The sequence below is a fragment of the Styela clava genome, chromosome 10, assembly GCF_964204865.1.
Source record: "Styela clava chromosome 10, kaStyClav1.hap1.2, whole genome shotgun sequence".
Lineage (NCBI taxonomy): Eukaryota > Metazoa > Chordata > Ascidiacea > Stolidobranchia > Styelidae > Styela > Styela clava.
In genome coordinates, this window is record NC_135259.1 from 11466171 (window position 1) to 11483440 (window position 17270).

Consider the following 17270-nt stretch of genomic DNA (forward strand, 5'->3'; position numbering starts at 1 on the left):
AAATACTACAGGAGTAACCTGGCTACTCCCCGAACTCGTAATAGATAAAATCCAAATGTAGACAATCCACAAGTAGACAAACGCGAAGCCCAAAATTAAATGACAAGCTTATTATAATAGAAGTAAAATAGACATAGCGGTAAACGTAGTCAGGCTGTGAGAAAAGTGTTGGAATCCCCAATTTTAGAAACTCAGCAATGGAGTAATCCAATACAGTTAAGCTTTAGTGGGACTGCAAGAGCTCAAAGGGGACCTGTTTATTTACGTCATGTATGTTTCAGATTTTTGAACGTGCCTGTGTGTGTTTTTTTATCTAGCATAACTAACTTTGATTAGAATGTAAAGTTTCAATCTATTACGTTTTACTGTGTGCGGTAAAATTTAATTTGCTACAAAGAAAACAGAATGAAGGTCGTTTTGATATTACTGGTAATATTGCATGCCACGTCATACGCAACTACTAACGCTCTGGTATGTAACGAGGGTTTCAACGTATCATTGGGAGGAATTCCACTTTATCACTGGTCTGAACGAAACTGTACGAGTTCTAGCAAATGCTTTGGACAAGATTTAAAAACCAGGATTTCCGCACTTGGAAATGTGGAGTTAAGATATGGCGCGTGTATTACAAGTTCTTATGCCAACCTGCTGAATTGTGAAGATATGTTTGGACCAGAAAGTACCGTTGACCCTTCTCAGCTATTAAATTTGGTTCCAGATATTGAGAAACGCCTCAATGATTTATATCTGGATTTTGTATATGGAAGGATGAATGAAATCACGAAATTATTGTCAAGAGGGGAGAATATAGATGAATTTGTATCAGGTTTTGTCAAGTTCATGGAACACATCGGTTTCAACATGATAAAGTTTAAACCTTTACAGTCATCTTTGAGCAAATTGATCACTACGCTTTTCAATGCGTCGGATTGGGTAACGACTAATTCAACAGTATATGAATTTTTCATTGAATTAGGCGATCTTGACACAGACAACGCGAGATTCTCACGTCACATTTTCAAGTTTATGGAGAATTTTTTCCCTAAAGAGTACTACATATCGGTTAAAACAGATATTATCGTAAAAAATTCCGTCGAGAAAGTTCCGGGACTATTAGAATCAATGTTCCCGATCAACTCAAATTTATCATTATGGTATTATGTGATTTTCGATGTTTTAGGAAACATTAATACCACCCAGCCAAAGAAAAGTGTAGCAGATTCCATATCGATCAAAAGATCAGCCTACAATATTCCCGAGGAAGTGTCAAAGGTTATAGATCCAGTATTAAACGCTTTACCAGATTTATTTCATCAATTGTCTTATCCAAATTCCACTTCTCTCATCACTTGGTATCTTGACTTGTTGGAAGCCTACACTCAAAGGAATAATGCGACCGAAGCTCTGGGGGTAGCACTTACACATTTCATCAGCAAAGCCGCTCATTGGACAATACCGTATGAATTTAAAACTACATTAGAGTGGATGCCAGGTTTTTTCTATAAATATGTTCCATCGGATAAATTGCTTCTAGAAAAGACGTATCGCAAAATAGAATACGGGCTCAAATCATTCAACTTCAGTAATCTGGATGACACAGCTAAACCTACAAAATTGAGTAACTTTGTTCTGAGCTTTGCACGAGTTATAGGAAATGGCTTCTTTAATACATCAAGAGAACGTGCATATGTTATTAACTTATCAGCAATGTTTTATGACCTATTTTCTAATTATACGACTCAGTTAGATGATTTCTTTCAAATTCTCACTGATGGATTTCAGCATTTTCCGAATTTTGATGCCGGGAAAATTATTTCAAACTTAACTATCGCAATGGGTGGACAAATTCCTCAAGAAGTTCAGCCATTTCTGGATAATCTACAATTTGTCATGAATAAGACTTTCTTTGAAAAATTTATCAATGCAACATATATGGTCAAATCTTACAGCACGTTCATCGTAGCATACAAAAAATACTTTTCTGGTTCCGAATTTCCTGCTATTTTTCAACAGCTTATTGACAGTCTGGTGAATATGTTTTTGCCAACTCATGCTTGGACTTTTCGAGAACACCAAAAAATTCTTACTTTGAGGTCGTTATACCTTATTATAGATGTAGATTTTGCGATGTTTAGAATTTACAACATTAGCACTTCGATTTCTAAATCCCCATCTCCTAGTTCACAGGACCATGGATTGTACGTGCGTTTAATGTCGGTAATAGACGCGAATGACGTTAAGCAACTTGCTAAAGACATCGTTGAATGGAGTTTCAATTTTAGTTCAACATCACCTAGTCACACTTCATTTGCCGATGCAACGCGCTCCTCTATCAGTGTTATAACATCAAAATTCACCAAAACCTTCATTCGAGATCTTCGGAGTATATTTTCTCCTGATATTTGTAAATTTGGTTTTTGTAACTCCGATTTGTGTAACACTCACACATACATTGAGAATCAAAATGAGTTTATCAAACCCACGCATCCAACTACAACAACAACTTCACAATCTACAACAGTACTCGTCACAAAAAGTAAAAAGAGTCACGTTCTATTTGACAGTTGATTGAATGTTCAATGTGGACATCTTCGTTAATTGTTGTTATAACATTTTTTTTTTTTCAATGTGATAATATTAGGTCGCTAATATTTCAGAGTTCGTAACTATTTACTTGATCTAATTATATATTACAAAGTTGTTTTTAGCTTCACCGTGTATATGAAAAAAACGTTTATATTCATGCATACGTACATTTATCGTTTTAACGAGCAATTAATGGTAAAATTTTCAGATCCCCAGTTGAAATCATACTGCCTTCAAGCGACTATTCAATCCTTGAATTATTCTACAATGGTATACAATTTTCCAACTACTGAAGGAAATACACCGTCACGTTCGTTAGAGACTTGTGCAAATTTTAGTGAGTGTTATATTGTTAACCTAATATTCACCTAGACCTATATGAACAAATTAAAAACGATTTAAACTACCTCTTCCCACCAAAATTTGTGCATCATATAAACATCTTTTATTGTCATTTAGTGGTGCCACTATAGTGATAGACAATTGATAACCTTGATTAAATAATATTCTAAGATTACTCTGCTACCGTAAAATGCATCGTCTCAAACAGCAGAAGTTTATCGGGTTCGTTCGATATCAAGACATTAGAAGAGCACCCCTGCGAAGTTGACGTAAACAGTCTAATTGAAACGGTAAGACGACCTAGCTTTCCAGTTCCCTATACCAATAAGTTTTATTCATTTTCTAATCAATTGAAACGTATTAACAACAAAGATAAGTGAATGTAAAAATGTTTATGTCATATCATAATTTGAATCATATCTAACTTTATGTATTTTGAGTTTCTTAACCGATTAGGTGTAATTTTCATTTAAAAAATTATTATTGTCATTTCTACTGTTCTTTGATAAACATAAATAAAACTATTGTTCAATGTTTGAAACTGATGTAAGGCTAAAATGTCGGGTCTCACACCTTCTCGTTTGGAGTCAACTATGGGCGTACTCAGTGCTGTGTCATCGAAACAAACAAGCAAAAGTATTAAAAAAACAATTCAAGTCTTGGAAGTTTTGAAGCAAGCTACGAAGAATGACAACATTAATGTACGTGTTATAAAACAATGAAATAGCAAATGACACTCTCACTTGACAGAAATATGCAAATAGGAATAATTGTCCGTAATATTTCTTCTTATCATTAATATTGATCGATTCTTGAAGGGATCAAAGTAACTGAAACACATTGAGTCGTATGAATATGAATATTATAACAATAAGATACTTTTATTAATAAAGACAAATATTTTGTGCTTTGATGTACGTAAATTCAGCATCACCAAGGCGCAGTGGTTTGCGAATCCTTGCGAATCATATAAGGCGATGATTAGCGACCTTACCCGGAAGTAACTTGCATAGAAATCGAAACAGGAGTGACTCACGAAATTTGAAAATTATCTTATCCTGTTGTCTTGACAGTGGGTGATTAGTAGTCAGCTAATTTGCAATTAAAATGAAGTGAATTACCATTCTCACTGACTACCACTCGCTGCTTTAGTTTTGTTTATGACTCGATATAAACGGCACTGACTGCCGTACCATTAAATTATTCATCTATAGTTTGTCCGACCTGTTGTTTTCTTGTTTCATCGAAGTGAATTACTTCCACTTTCCATGAACCATAATCTATGAATCGTCAATGATATTATATCATAAAATTACAACTTAAGCAGCTGTGAACATTTTATATTGCTAAGATGATAAACCGTTTTACAAACACTCAAATAATACCCAATTTAGCATTAATTCAAATAAATACACTCATCAAGAAACGTCATGTTAATGCTCAAGTTTTATCACAATTTTGTTGATGAACCGATTTATGTTATGTTATCAACTTTAATACATTATTCAGATAACTGAAGAAGCTATAGTTTCTTTATTGTGGATCATGGATGATATACACAGTACCGTGAAGCACGGAATATCCGGGGATCAATTGGAGGTTTCGCAAGATGAAAAACTATTGCTTTTGGAAACGTTGGAAATCTATGGCTCAAATCTTGTACTAGTCGATGAAGTATTTACAAAAATGTCAGAAAATAATCTGTTTCAGGTAATTCAAATGTCCCTTTAACCAGTGTTCTCTTTAATATTTTTCCATTCCTTCTCTTAACCTTATCGAAGAATATGTTTGCATTGTAGGCTCAAAAGATCAACTTTTCAACTGATGACCCAATAGTCTTCCATGGTTCAATATCAAATAACGACACCTTCCAACCAAGCGCCAAATCCTACATTCCAAAATATGCTATACCAAATAGCGCAGGAAAGAAAAATGCAGTGTTTTATTTGCACAAAGACGCTACGCTGTTTCCAAACACGTCTAAAGATAGTATGAAAGTTAATCAAGTGAGACGTTCAATATTTTTTTTATTTTTAGACACGAGGTGTTGGCTAAATATGTTTTCTTTTGCCAGAAGGCTATTACTTTTATTTTTTATTATTGAACACGGAGTGGACCTATGGATCGTTTTACTAATTTTTGGACACCTAGTGTAAAACGTAAAAAGTCGCTTTTATGCTGGCACTCTTCTTCTTTTGATCACGTGCTCATCAAACGTCGGTGGTGTGTAACGAAATTCCTGCTTTGCTAGGATAACGGGGAATGGCGGATAGCGACGTAGATACCGGTAGCGTCAAAGGTAAGGACAGTTTCTCTCTGATTAACGTGTCCGTATATTTGAGCATTGCTCTATTTTAATATTATGTTGTTATTCCTCATTATTTATTCTTCTTCGTATCGTTATATAATGGAAAAAATCGCTCTTCTCTCGAATTACTGGATCCATTGCTTTGAAATTTTTAGTGGTTAAAGATTGTATTTTTCGCTGGAAGGCTATTACTTTTATTCATTCCAATTATTTCTGTGAGCTATATGTGATTTTTGTGTGCTATGGCGTCATCAAAATTTGCACACCTTGTGGCGGTGCCTCGAACGCATATCAGCGGATCTCGTGCTCAGCGAACATCGGCGAATCTCGTGCTCAGCGAAAGTGGAAACTAAACGGCGCTACATGATCTGGTAATACAGAAGTGGCTCGAATCAGTTAATATTTCAATTCATGTTGAAACCTAATCATGAAGACTAGATTATCGTCACAGTACCTGGAAAAGCTATGACAGTCCCTTGTATGGATGAGCGCACATGTACTACTTCTTTTTATCAATACCTTTCCATCTAAAATCTGTAGGCTTCAAACCTTCTTGAGGTTTTGTTTGCTCTCCCTATTCTATAACCAGTTATTTTCTCTTTGTTTTTATCTATTATTATATCGTCTACTGCTGATTATGGAGTCGAAATAAACTTACACTTATATATTTATCGTTATCCGTACGCCGATACAGTTACCGATAAGTAATCGCATATGATTTTGGGAAGTTTTATGGGGAATGGTAGACTGCGGTACCTGATCTGGTAATGAAGTAGATTTCCTAACATAATCAGCATCACTGCCCATTCAGAGAGGGACCATTTAATTTTCCACCAAACCTGCAGGAAACAATTCTTCAAAGACAAATTGAGATGCTACTACCATCTTTGATAACCAAGTTTGTTCAAGATAATTTTAACCCAGCAAACGCCAGCTCGGATTACACGCCATTGAGTCCTGGAATTAAAAAATGCATAGAAGACCAAATGCAGTCTTTAAAAGTGGTAAAACAAGACATTGCCGCAATTAAGGAAACCCAGAGTTTTCAATCAGACATGTTTGATAAGTTGTCAGCTAAACAAAAATCAATGGATGAAAAAATAACCTCCCATAATAAAATATATACGTGGACTTAAGAAACTAGTATATGACTTGGATGAAGAATTGTATTACACCACTGAAAAACTAGAAGAACAAGAAAGGAGGTCAAGACTCGGCAACTTAGAGTTTCATGTCCTTGCACCTTTAGTGAACGAATACACTGATAAACTAATGATGGAGGTTGGTAAATCGATCAGCGTGGACATCAAACCATCTGGCATCTCTATCACGCATCGTAGCCCAACCCACGATTCGAACATTCACAAACCAATCATCGCTAAATTCACAAACAGAAAGATACGGAACAAAATCCTCAAGAATCGATATTTCATCAGAACCTTAACTAACCGATCATCTATAACTAACTTATCCAAGGCTTTTATTGTGGAGAATTTGACTGAAAAATGATGGCCAGTGAATTCAATGAATTCTTCTCAACAGTAGGGAAGAAACTTGCGAATCACATCCCCCATAGCTTTAATTCTTCCACCGACTTTTTGGGTGTTCCACTGCAAAACTCTTTTTTTTTCTGTAGCCAACAACACCTACGCAGATTCTCTAAATCATATTGAACCTGAAAAAGGGAAAAGCAGTTGGTACGGATGGCATTCCATCTTACTTCCTTAAACAAGTCGCTGATATCATATCACCAACGTTATGTCTTTTTTTCAACTCATCTTTTAGTTTAGATATTATTCCTTCATCGTTAAAGATTGCCAGAGTGAAACCAATATTTAAAAATGGCAAAAGAAGTGACCCCTCAAATTATAGACCTATTTCCATTCCACCCTCCTTTGGCATAATTTTAGAAAAATTTCTACATTAATACATGTCAATTTGGATTCCAAAGCAATCATTTGACTAACCACGCTATTTTGGACTTACTTCATTTACTTATGATAAACTTGACAAATGGAAATTCGTCTGTTGTACTTTTTTTGATTTGAAAAAAGTTTTCGCCGATGATGCCTGTCTGCTTGACAGAGCAAAGGAAATAGGCTCACTGTAAGCCGAGGTGAACACTGAAATTAATAAAGTGTATGTATGATATGCAATGAACTTACTGTGAATGGTAAAAAATCCAATGTCATGTTGTTCGGTTCTAAAACTCGAACCAGACATAAATTTTCAATTAAAATCCGAGATGTCACCCTCGACATTGTCCACTCTTTCAAATATCTTGGGCTTCTTATTGACGACAAACTAAATTGGAACACTCATATCACTGAACTGCATAAGAGACTGTCAAGAGCAGTTGGAATTCCGGGTAAGCTCAGACATTACGTTCAGGACTCAACTCTCCGAACCGTATACTTCGCCCTTTTCCAGTCTAATATACAGTATGCTATAACTGCATGGGGCTCCGCCACCCAATCAGCGTTGCACAGTTTAGAAGTTTTACAAAATAGAGCAGTTAGAATTCTCTCTAGAGCACCCATTCGTTCTAACTTAAACACCCTATAGGCCTACTATAAGGCCAGGGTGTTAAAATTCGCTGGTACCTATCAACTAGAGATTTCCAAGGACATGCATCGGTTTCATAGCAACCACTTGCCCGTTACCTTCGACGATTATTTCGTTTCGCCCAGTAAAATGCGTGATCACAACACATACTCTTCGACAAGGTCAAATTTATATGTATCCAGATTTTCCCTAAGTAAATCCCATATAACGTGTCAATATTTTGTTATTTGTATACTTGATTGGTATTTTATACTACTGTATTACAATTTGTGTCATCTTGATATCCAGTTTTAACTTAATCCTGGCACTCATATGCACACAATCGAACGTGTGTTGCACTTTACTATATCCTACCTAACTATTTACCTGCAATGAGAACACTGCAAGTCCGTTTGGTTGACTTAATAATTTCCATGGTTACCTAAACTGTGGTGCATGGAATCGATTTTCTTTTTTTGGTAATTACCAAATTTTCTTTTCTTTTTTTGGTAATTACCAAGTCGCCTTGACGTATCCATTGCGTTTTTTATTTTATTTATTGAATAATATATTTTGTTCGATTTAATTATATTTATCACGTTTCTGTTAGACTTCCCCGAAGGTGCTGCCGCTCGATAACCAGAATTGGTTTTCGGCGTTTCCGTTCACCCTGGAATGCGTTTTTTTTTTCTTTCTCCTTCAACCCATGTATGTATAGTTCGTACTTACATAAGGTTGGTAAAGAAATAAATAGGCTTGGTGACTAAATAAATTACTGATTACTGAAAAACTCGCTTTTTTGAAGTCATTAACCACTGAACTAATTGCTTTGAAAATTTTAGTGGTTAAAGATTGTTTTTTACTTTCTTACTTCTATTTCTTGAAAATTTTTGTGAGCTCTATGGGATCCGTTTTTGTGCACGTTCATCTAAGTTAATTTACGCACTTCGTGGTGGTTCCGCGTTCGTTTTGGTGATCAAGCGAAGAAATTGCGCTACCGGAAGTCTACAGTGTTTTCATGGCCACACTACTTCGTTTTTGCTTTTGTGTCTATATATTTTAGGATTGATCTCCTGTTTCCTAAATATTTCTTTTTTTATGAAAGACCATGAAAATCGAGTTTATTCACGTCACAGTTGTTTTATGTATTACATATCATTTTCACTAATACCATTTTATAATTTAGGTATTGAGTTCGCAAATTTCAAAGTCAACACTCCGCGATTTAAAGGATCCTGTTAAGCAAACATTCAATCTGCCTGCGAGGGATACTAGATCTAAAAGAGTGGGATGATTTGATATCTTCATTAACAGCTAATACAGCAAGCCAAATAACCCTCTAAAAAAGTTCTCCGTTTTATTTATATGATATATATCTAACCGCTTGATTCGATTCAGACTCGGAATGATAAACATGGAAATATATATAATGTATAAATAGATAACATGTTTCGATACTTCAATATTGATAATCAAATTTATTTTTCATTTCTCAAGGTTAATTTGTCGATTTAAATATAAGAAAGAATGTACTATTCACAATTAGATTTTTTATACGAGATATTTCAGTCGAAGTATTACTATTTTATTTTGTTATATTAACTTCAAGATAAATTGGATTTAAAAATAAATTAGACTAGTTAGTCTACAGCAGAAACCTAACTTTGATTTTATTTTAGAATTTCATTACGCAAAGATGCTCTTATTTGAATCTTTCGACAGGAGATTGGGAGTTTAATGGTTGCAAAACAATAATTATAAATTCTAACTTTACATCTTGCACTTGTGATCATATGACAAATTTCGCAGTACTTGTGGTAAGATTTACTTTAAGTTCTTCAGTGTTCGAATCAGTGTAAGTGTAAGGCTATGAAAATGCAAATTATCGCTACCAATTAAAAAAATGGCCAATTTTTGTACAGCTTTCATTAACAACAAGCATGGAGACTTTTAAAGTATTGCTAGACGTACCATGGCATTGGAAAAAAAATGAAATTTGATAGATGAAATGTAGAACTATTACTATACAATTGCAATTGTAGATCGAATCAGTTTTCCATATTTTTTTCAGCACAAAAATCCCAAAACGATTTTCATTTATTTATTTCAGCAAACCCACGATGTGATGTCTAGCTATGCAATTCAAATTGTCGGATATATCGGCTGTTCTTGCTCAAGTGTTGCTTTAATTCTAGTACTGATTATATATCTGGGTTTCCAGTAAGTGTACGCTAACTATCTATGTGATGTCGTAATAGACTCTGACGTTTACATAGACGACGAAATTGTTCAGATTATTTAATTGATAAATGCTCATTTTGATTTCATCGTTTTGCATTTGTAATTTTAGGTGCCACATCACTATTTAGTATTAAAGTGTTGAGTTCATTAAAACAATGTTATTTTGGAAATCAAATAAGGATTTGATCACGTATAGACAACAGTTCCCTTCTCAGCAACGTTGACATTTTACTTTAATATAAAACGTTGGATATTATGTGCATGGAAATACGATTATAGACTGTATTCGTATTATCATCATCCGTATTAGAAGGAGAATGTCTGACAATCATGATCGTATAGTAAAACTTTTTTATACATGGATGATTGCTAGTCAAAATTTTGTAAGCTATACAGAGCTTATCAAGGATTTTGAAGATTCAAAATTTTTACCGATTTTTGATTCACGAAAAGAAACATTTATATGAACAACAATGCATATGGTATATGGCCTTTCTACAAGGGCTGGCTGTTGTATATCTGTATGAACTGGGTGAATAAAATGCATATTCATTTTTATATTCATAATAATAATCGTGTCATGTTTCAGAAAAATTCGCACCAATCAAGTCAATCAAATTTTGATTCATCTCAGCGCTTGCCTTCTTGTTGGCTATTTGACCTTTCTTATTGGTGTAGAACGACCACGTGACTATATTTCTTGCATGGTTGTCGGATCAATTTTACAATTTTCATTTTTATCAGCATGGGGATGGATGTTTTCTGAATGTGTAACAATGTACATGTGAGTTTCTTAATTTGGTTTACAGTATACGAGCTACAAACTTTGAAATGACCACATATGCATGTACATATTCACTAACAACTTTGCCCCGTTTCACCAAAGCCAAAAACCTTCTCATACTTTGATTTTTGTTCGTAACATAGTTCTTTGTCATGTAGACAATCTGCTACAAAAAAGGAAATGAAAAGTATATTTTCAGCACATAATAATTTATTTTGGTATTTATCACTACTTGCATTTGAAAGATACTTACTGTATTGTAAAGTAAATTTATGAGCCCTACCATGAAAAATCAAACAACCATTTTTCTAAATCTACAATCTTGTGCTTTTTGTCTAGAAAACTCGTGACAATATTTAATAAAATTCCCAATAATTATGTCATCAAAACAGCAGCTATTGTGTACGTTGTGGCGTTCCTCATAACTTTGGCAACTTCAATAATTGCATATGTTATTGGAGATTCTGAACAGTATGAAGATTGGGAATTGGATACCGATAACGGTAAATTAGTGACGTTTGTGAATTGTTTACCCTTTTCAAATATAATAAAAAAAATTTGAGGAGTTGTATTTGTGACTGATTTAAAGTAATCTAGATTAGTGTTTTGAATAAAAATAAATCGCATTTTTTTTACACCTGCTTATCTACTTAAGGGAAAATTCTTGGTAATAATCAAATATTGGGTTAGGTCGTATAGGTAGACCAGGGGTTCCCAAGCTTTTTTCAGAACGACCCCAAAGACAACTTTCAAGTGTCCAGTGCGTCCCCAAGTCAATATATATATTTTTCATGAAACTTCAAGAGCTTCCTTCACTGGACTTTTGAGTTTGGTCATGTGGTGGTATTAACTAAAATAAGCTAAAACCAAACAGTGATGTCACAATAAGCACCTACATTTTCTATGGCATAAGCATAGAGCGCCTGTTTTACAGTAAGCCATGGTACAAACCGCTAAATTTAACATGGTTTGTCAAATCTTAGATGATTTGTATATTCATCCTCTCCCTTCCCCCTCCGACCCCATGACCTGTTTGCGACCCTACCTACTTATCACTCCGACCCAATTTGGGGTCGCGACCCCTGGTTTGGGAACCCCTGAGGTAGACCAACATTCTTTGAAATTCTACATTTACTTCAGCCATACAAATAAAAAAAAACTGTACTGAACGTAAAGATTTTGGTGAAATTGACTTCACTAACCATATCCTCCAATGATATATAAAGAGCCTTGTTCTTGTTTTTTGGTGAAAAGAGCATCTTATGAAATTAAGTACCCATATATAAATTGGAAATTAGGAGTCGTGTTCAGATGCGGAGACCTTATGTTGACAGATTTGACAAGAGTGCATTAGCACCATAACCTTATTATCAGTGCCAAGTTGTGTATATATATATATAAATATATATGCTTACGTTTTTTGGTTTAGATAAGGGGCATTTTGAACATGTTTTTGTGCTCTTTTTTTACGTGTAGATCCTTTGTTCTATCCTTCCTATTACGTCAGTGATCGTCTGTGTTGGTTGCATGGGTATTCTCTGTACTTTGGTTTCCTGACTCCTGTTGCCATTGTATTTGTTGCAAATATAGTTGGATTTATCAGAATCATACGAGTGTTGGCAAAACCTAATCCTAAGGTGAGTGATTTGAAATCATCATCAATACAACTTTAAGATACGAAAACCCTGTTTTTATCAATATTCTTCAGATTCGATCCACAAGAGCTGAGAAAGATATGAAAGATCACGCCCTACGAATATTGACAGTTTCTATTTTGCTGGGTGTCACCTGGGTTTTCGCCATTCCAATGACAATGACAGATGACGAAACGCTCAATGAAATATTTAGTTGGCTATTCTCAATCGCGAACGCTTTCCAGGTAAATATTAGATATATACATGAAAAATGTATCGGCTGTTTATATTGAAAAATATATGTTAGTGGTAATTTGTCGAAGTTTTAAATGATGTTTCATTAAAATGTAATTTCAGGGCGTGTTTATCTTCGTACTGTTTTGCGTCAGACGTGAAGACGTTCGCCAAATTTGGATGCAGATTCTTCCTTGTACCGGTGAAAGTTCATCAAATTATTCTCAATCATTGCATATCGTGTCTATATCGACATCTCGCGGTAAGTTTGGTTAGTCCAACGATTACATCATCACTGCTTTAGTAGAATTATATATAAAACTGTTTTCCAATATTACCTGATATATTGTCGTAATAATATTTTACTTAGTGACAAAATTACAATCCTTGTTGATTTAAATTAATTTGCATTAAAATAAAATTAACAACTAACGCAATTATCACGTCCCATTCTCACATCCATAGTGTCATGTAGTAGTCGCTATCTTCTAATAATACTTACCGATTCATGTCAGCTTCTTATTTAATTTTGTATTTTCAATTTTGTAAACCAAATTTTTGAACCGAGATTTTTTATCTGGTCAAATACAGGGCAGATTTTGGTATGAAGACATTTTATTTGACTATGACCAGTCCGTCAGAGCATTGAGGTTCTTAAATCCCAAATAAAGAGCATTGATAGTATTTAAAGTGCCTCGCTGAATTTTGGTAACAATGATTAAGACGTTGTCTTCAAATTTAGCATCAATTTTATCGAAACTTTTCATTTTAATGTATAGGATCTTCGCAGAAAACAAACTTGACATCAATGGTGGAAGAACCAAATACTGTTGAGGAACAGAAGCATAGTACAATTGTATAACAATCAAAAGAAATTTTTCATGAAGGGGTATCTTTATGTACTTGTTTTTACCCTTAAAATAAACTGCATTGTATAAAGCTTTATTTTATACTTATTGTTAAATATGCATGACTATCTGTTAAATCGTGCAACAGATAATCGTATTCCGCTCTTCAATCTGATTTAGTATGTTTTGAAAGATAAGTTGTTATATCAATGATTATAACTGATTTTTTTCTCGGTCGTATAGGGGTCTTGTTCGCAGCATTCACTGCTTCGTTAACTTTTCACAGTTGTTGTATATAGTAAAGTGGATGATTACATTTAAATTTGGGTCTCGCCGCTTCTCACCCTCACGAGAAGAAACGTATATTATGACGTCAACGTTTTCTGGTCCAATGGCGTTTTATTACTGCTCTATAATGAACTTCTTACTTTTTAAGTTCAGGTTATTACCAAATATACTTGTTATAAACACAATTTTGTGAGACATGCATTCGCACATCATGACACCTTGCGACGGTCCGCAAGGGAACGTCTGCAGAAACTACCATAATTTGTTTAATGAAAGTCTTGATACCCACCTTACGCAATATAATGCAAAGAAATTAACGATGCGAGTACTGTAAACGGTTAGTATGGACTCTATTGGGCTGTAATCAAATATAAATTTTTCATTTTCTAAAGTAACTGTTTTTCAAGCTGAAATAATGTTTACTGTAAATAAAATGGGCAAACAACTATAATATTCTGACTTTTATTTATACCTCCGACATGCGTTCCAGAATTCGACATCGATATTTTGCATCTCACTTTGATCAGATTCTTTGTGCTGTGCAAAGCCATATTGGCAACAGCATCCATAAATCATTCCATCGTTTCCAAATGCATTGCGAATTTTCCCACATACCAAACCAGCCTGTCTATTTGACAATTCAGAGTGGAATGACAAATTAAAAACATCCAAATATTTGAAATGATTTGTAGGTTCGTGCGTTAGAACCAAATATGATGGACTCGCTGATTGAAGTCATTCGGTTCATACTCGTGTCACTTTACTTCAGGTAGGCCAATGGGTAAAATGTTGGATACGTATAGGGTTATACACATTCCTTGTTTGGAGCGAAAACATCGTATCATTGCTGTCTTACCAGAAGTAGAATTTGACCTTTTTCTCTCTTGGAATTTCGAATCGTAAAATCCAACTATCGCTCTGAAGTTTGAACCAAATTTTAGAACCTACATGTTGAATAAGTTCCATCTCAATTTCGACTCTAAATGCTTGGACTATTTCTGACGAGCGTGGCGTATAGTTTAATCTTCACAGTTGAAAAATTATATAAACTATTAAGCACTATTGTTAAAATGCGTGCATTTGTTCTGATTTCATAATATTTTAACTTTCAAGAATTGTTTCATTTTCATTCACCTATCTGTCTCTTCGTATTTTCGAATGTTGTTGGTCACAGTTTTTATACTACTCTCTTTCTGAGAGTTACCTATATTACAGTAAATAATAAAACGCCATATCTATAAGAATATCCAACAAATAGTGCTGAAATATAATAATATTCTGATTGTTGTTTCTGACGATACATCGGAATAGATCCAAGTACAGTTATTAAATAATGAATGAGAGCGAAATCTGTTATGCTAACCTGATATAGATAATTCATATATATACAACTTCAGGAACGCTTTTCTTTTGTTGGAATCAGGATGTGACCTTTTATACGGTATGGAGTCGTGGAAGGATTTTGCACAAAGTTCAATAAAATCCTTCCAATTATCTTCGTTGTCGATGCAAAGTTCTAATTTCAATTTCATTACTTGCGAGTTTCCATGAATATACACAGCTGCACAGTTTGTTCTACTCATTGCCTACCTACAGAAATATAATCCTGAATATGTTTACTCAGAATATGGTGTAGGTAATAAACGGTGCTAGCACCTAACTATAATGTGGAGTGATATCGTGTGATCCAATGTGCGAGTAACACCAGAATAACTTATAAAGCCCGATCTCAAATAGTTCATCCAACGTTTGTTGCTTTGACTTTATTGCATTATCGCAGTAGTAATGAACATCGATGAGTCAGTTTATTCCAGTAATTACATACAATTTAATCTAATTTATGAACATCACTCCAAATACTGACAAAATAAATAAAAACAAACATGAAAACATAACTTACAAAATAGCAAATTCCAAGAGCTAAACGATGGAAGTGCGCTCACTAAAACCACGAAAAAAAGAGAGCGGCGTGGGAGAGGATTCACAGATGCCAGATTATTGGTCAGAATACAAAACCAAGTTGGCTCAATAAAATATCTATTTGGGACTCCTTATGTATAACCATGGGGATAATACTAGAATTAATTATTAGTATCAAATTTTGGATATTAATCACTTCATTTAACCGAATATGAATGTACTAAGCTTATAAAATTGAACGTTATCGCAAGACTGGCATGATTGCGAAAAATGTATATTACGAAACCCTTTTCTGGAACACAACCTAGTGCCCATAATTAAAATGAGGAAACATTTCTTATAAGGGGTAAATAATTATTTATCTATGGTGCTTAGAGTGGCGATGGATATTAGTTGTATGCAAGCAGATTTTGTGGTCGTACCAAATAGGAGCAAATAGACGCCATGTAGTATATCTACAATAATGTTGTTAATCCAGAAAACGTTAAATGTAAAGTAAGCAACTGAACTCTACGCTATCATTCAACTCTTACAAATTTGACTTCACACATACCAAAATTTCAGGCATATACATTAAATAAATTTGCATAAACATAATGACTATATGAGCCTTGACCTGACGGGGTAGCGTGTAGGACCGAAAACTAGGCTGTCCTATGCTCCGTATACTAGTAGATGCCTGTGCAGCAGTAAACTACTTATTTGTTGGAATCGAATATCTGAAATACTTCATATTAACTGTATGTTAATATACTGTCTGGAATTGAATGGAGGTGTTAAAAGGTACTATATCGACATTTCAGTCATTATGATTTCAAAAATGTTAATTTTTATCAAATTTTGTGTGACCGACGTTTTAGCTTGACGAAATATCTACTCAACCATTGATGACATGCTTATTTCATATCCTGCTAATCTGCGTGACTTGAATGAACTTTGAACCGATCGTTCGACGACCTTTGAGTTCACCCATATATCTGATATTCTACTGTTGTACATTCAATTTAATTATGTGGAATAGGTAATAACAGTTTTACATCATACACTTATGATTCGTTGAAAACGAGTGTGGCTTCGTTTCCCAAAGCACCCATTCCTAGAGTAACTAATGGTGTTGTCATGGAATAGAAAAGTAAGCTCCCGAGAAATGTAAACCATGTATATCCATGCCAATGTGGGCTAGGCAATTTATCGACAACTCCAATTGCAAATATATATACCTTACAAAATATTATTACACTGATTTCAATGTTAAAAAAAAGAACGTCAAAATATTGTTTATTTTAATCAAATGCATAAATGTACCAGGGGTTGAGGGAGGTTGTATCCGAATTCCCCTTTTTTCAGGCATTTAGTAAATACTTCGTTTTGGAAACAACTCCAACGCGTGGGTGGTTTGACACGAGCATTTCGCTACAGCTTGAGAAAGCGTGTACGGCTATAATCATCGATTCTTGTGGAAGTTTTGAATATTATATTGACGATAAAAATCGATTAAGCAAATTTGGACATCCATTTCCATTGATTTTGCCTATTTAATG

The 17270-nt window shown here is 34.4% G+C and overlaps 1 protein-coding gene across 1 annotated transcript; it reads left to right on the forward strand.

Annotated features, from left to right (window-relative positions):
- The first annotated feature begins 321 nt into the window (after positions 1-321).
- LOC120338318 (uncharacterized) lies at positions 322-14260 on the forward strand. The gene is made up of 15 exons (XM_039406297.2): positions 322-2536; positions 2795-2923; positions 3100-3218; positions 3480-3629; positions 4438-4638; positions 4728-4934; positions 8967-9065; positions 9460-9597; positions 9891-10000; positions 10611-10805; positions 11145-11308; positions 12282-12442; positions 12514-12684; positions 12797-12935; positions 13453-14260. The coding sequence occupies exons 1-15, from the start codon at positions 406-408 to the stop codon at positions 13533-13535; spliced, it is 4197 nt and encodes a 1398-aa protein (XP_039262231.2). The 5' UTR covers positions 322-405; the 3' UTR covers positions 13536-14260.
- The last annotated feature ends 3010 nt before the right edge of the window (positions 14261-17270 follow it).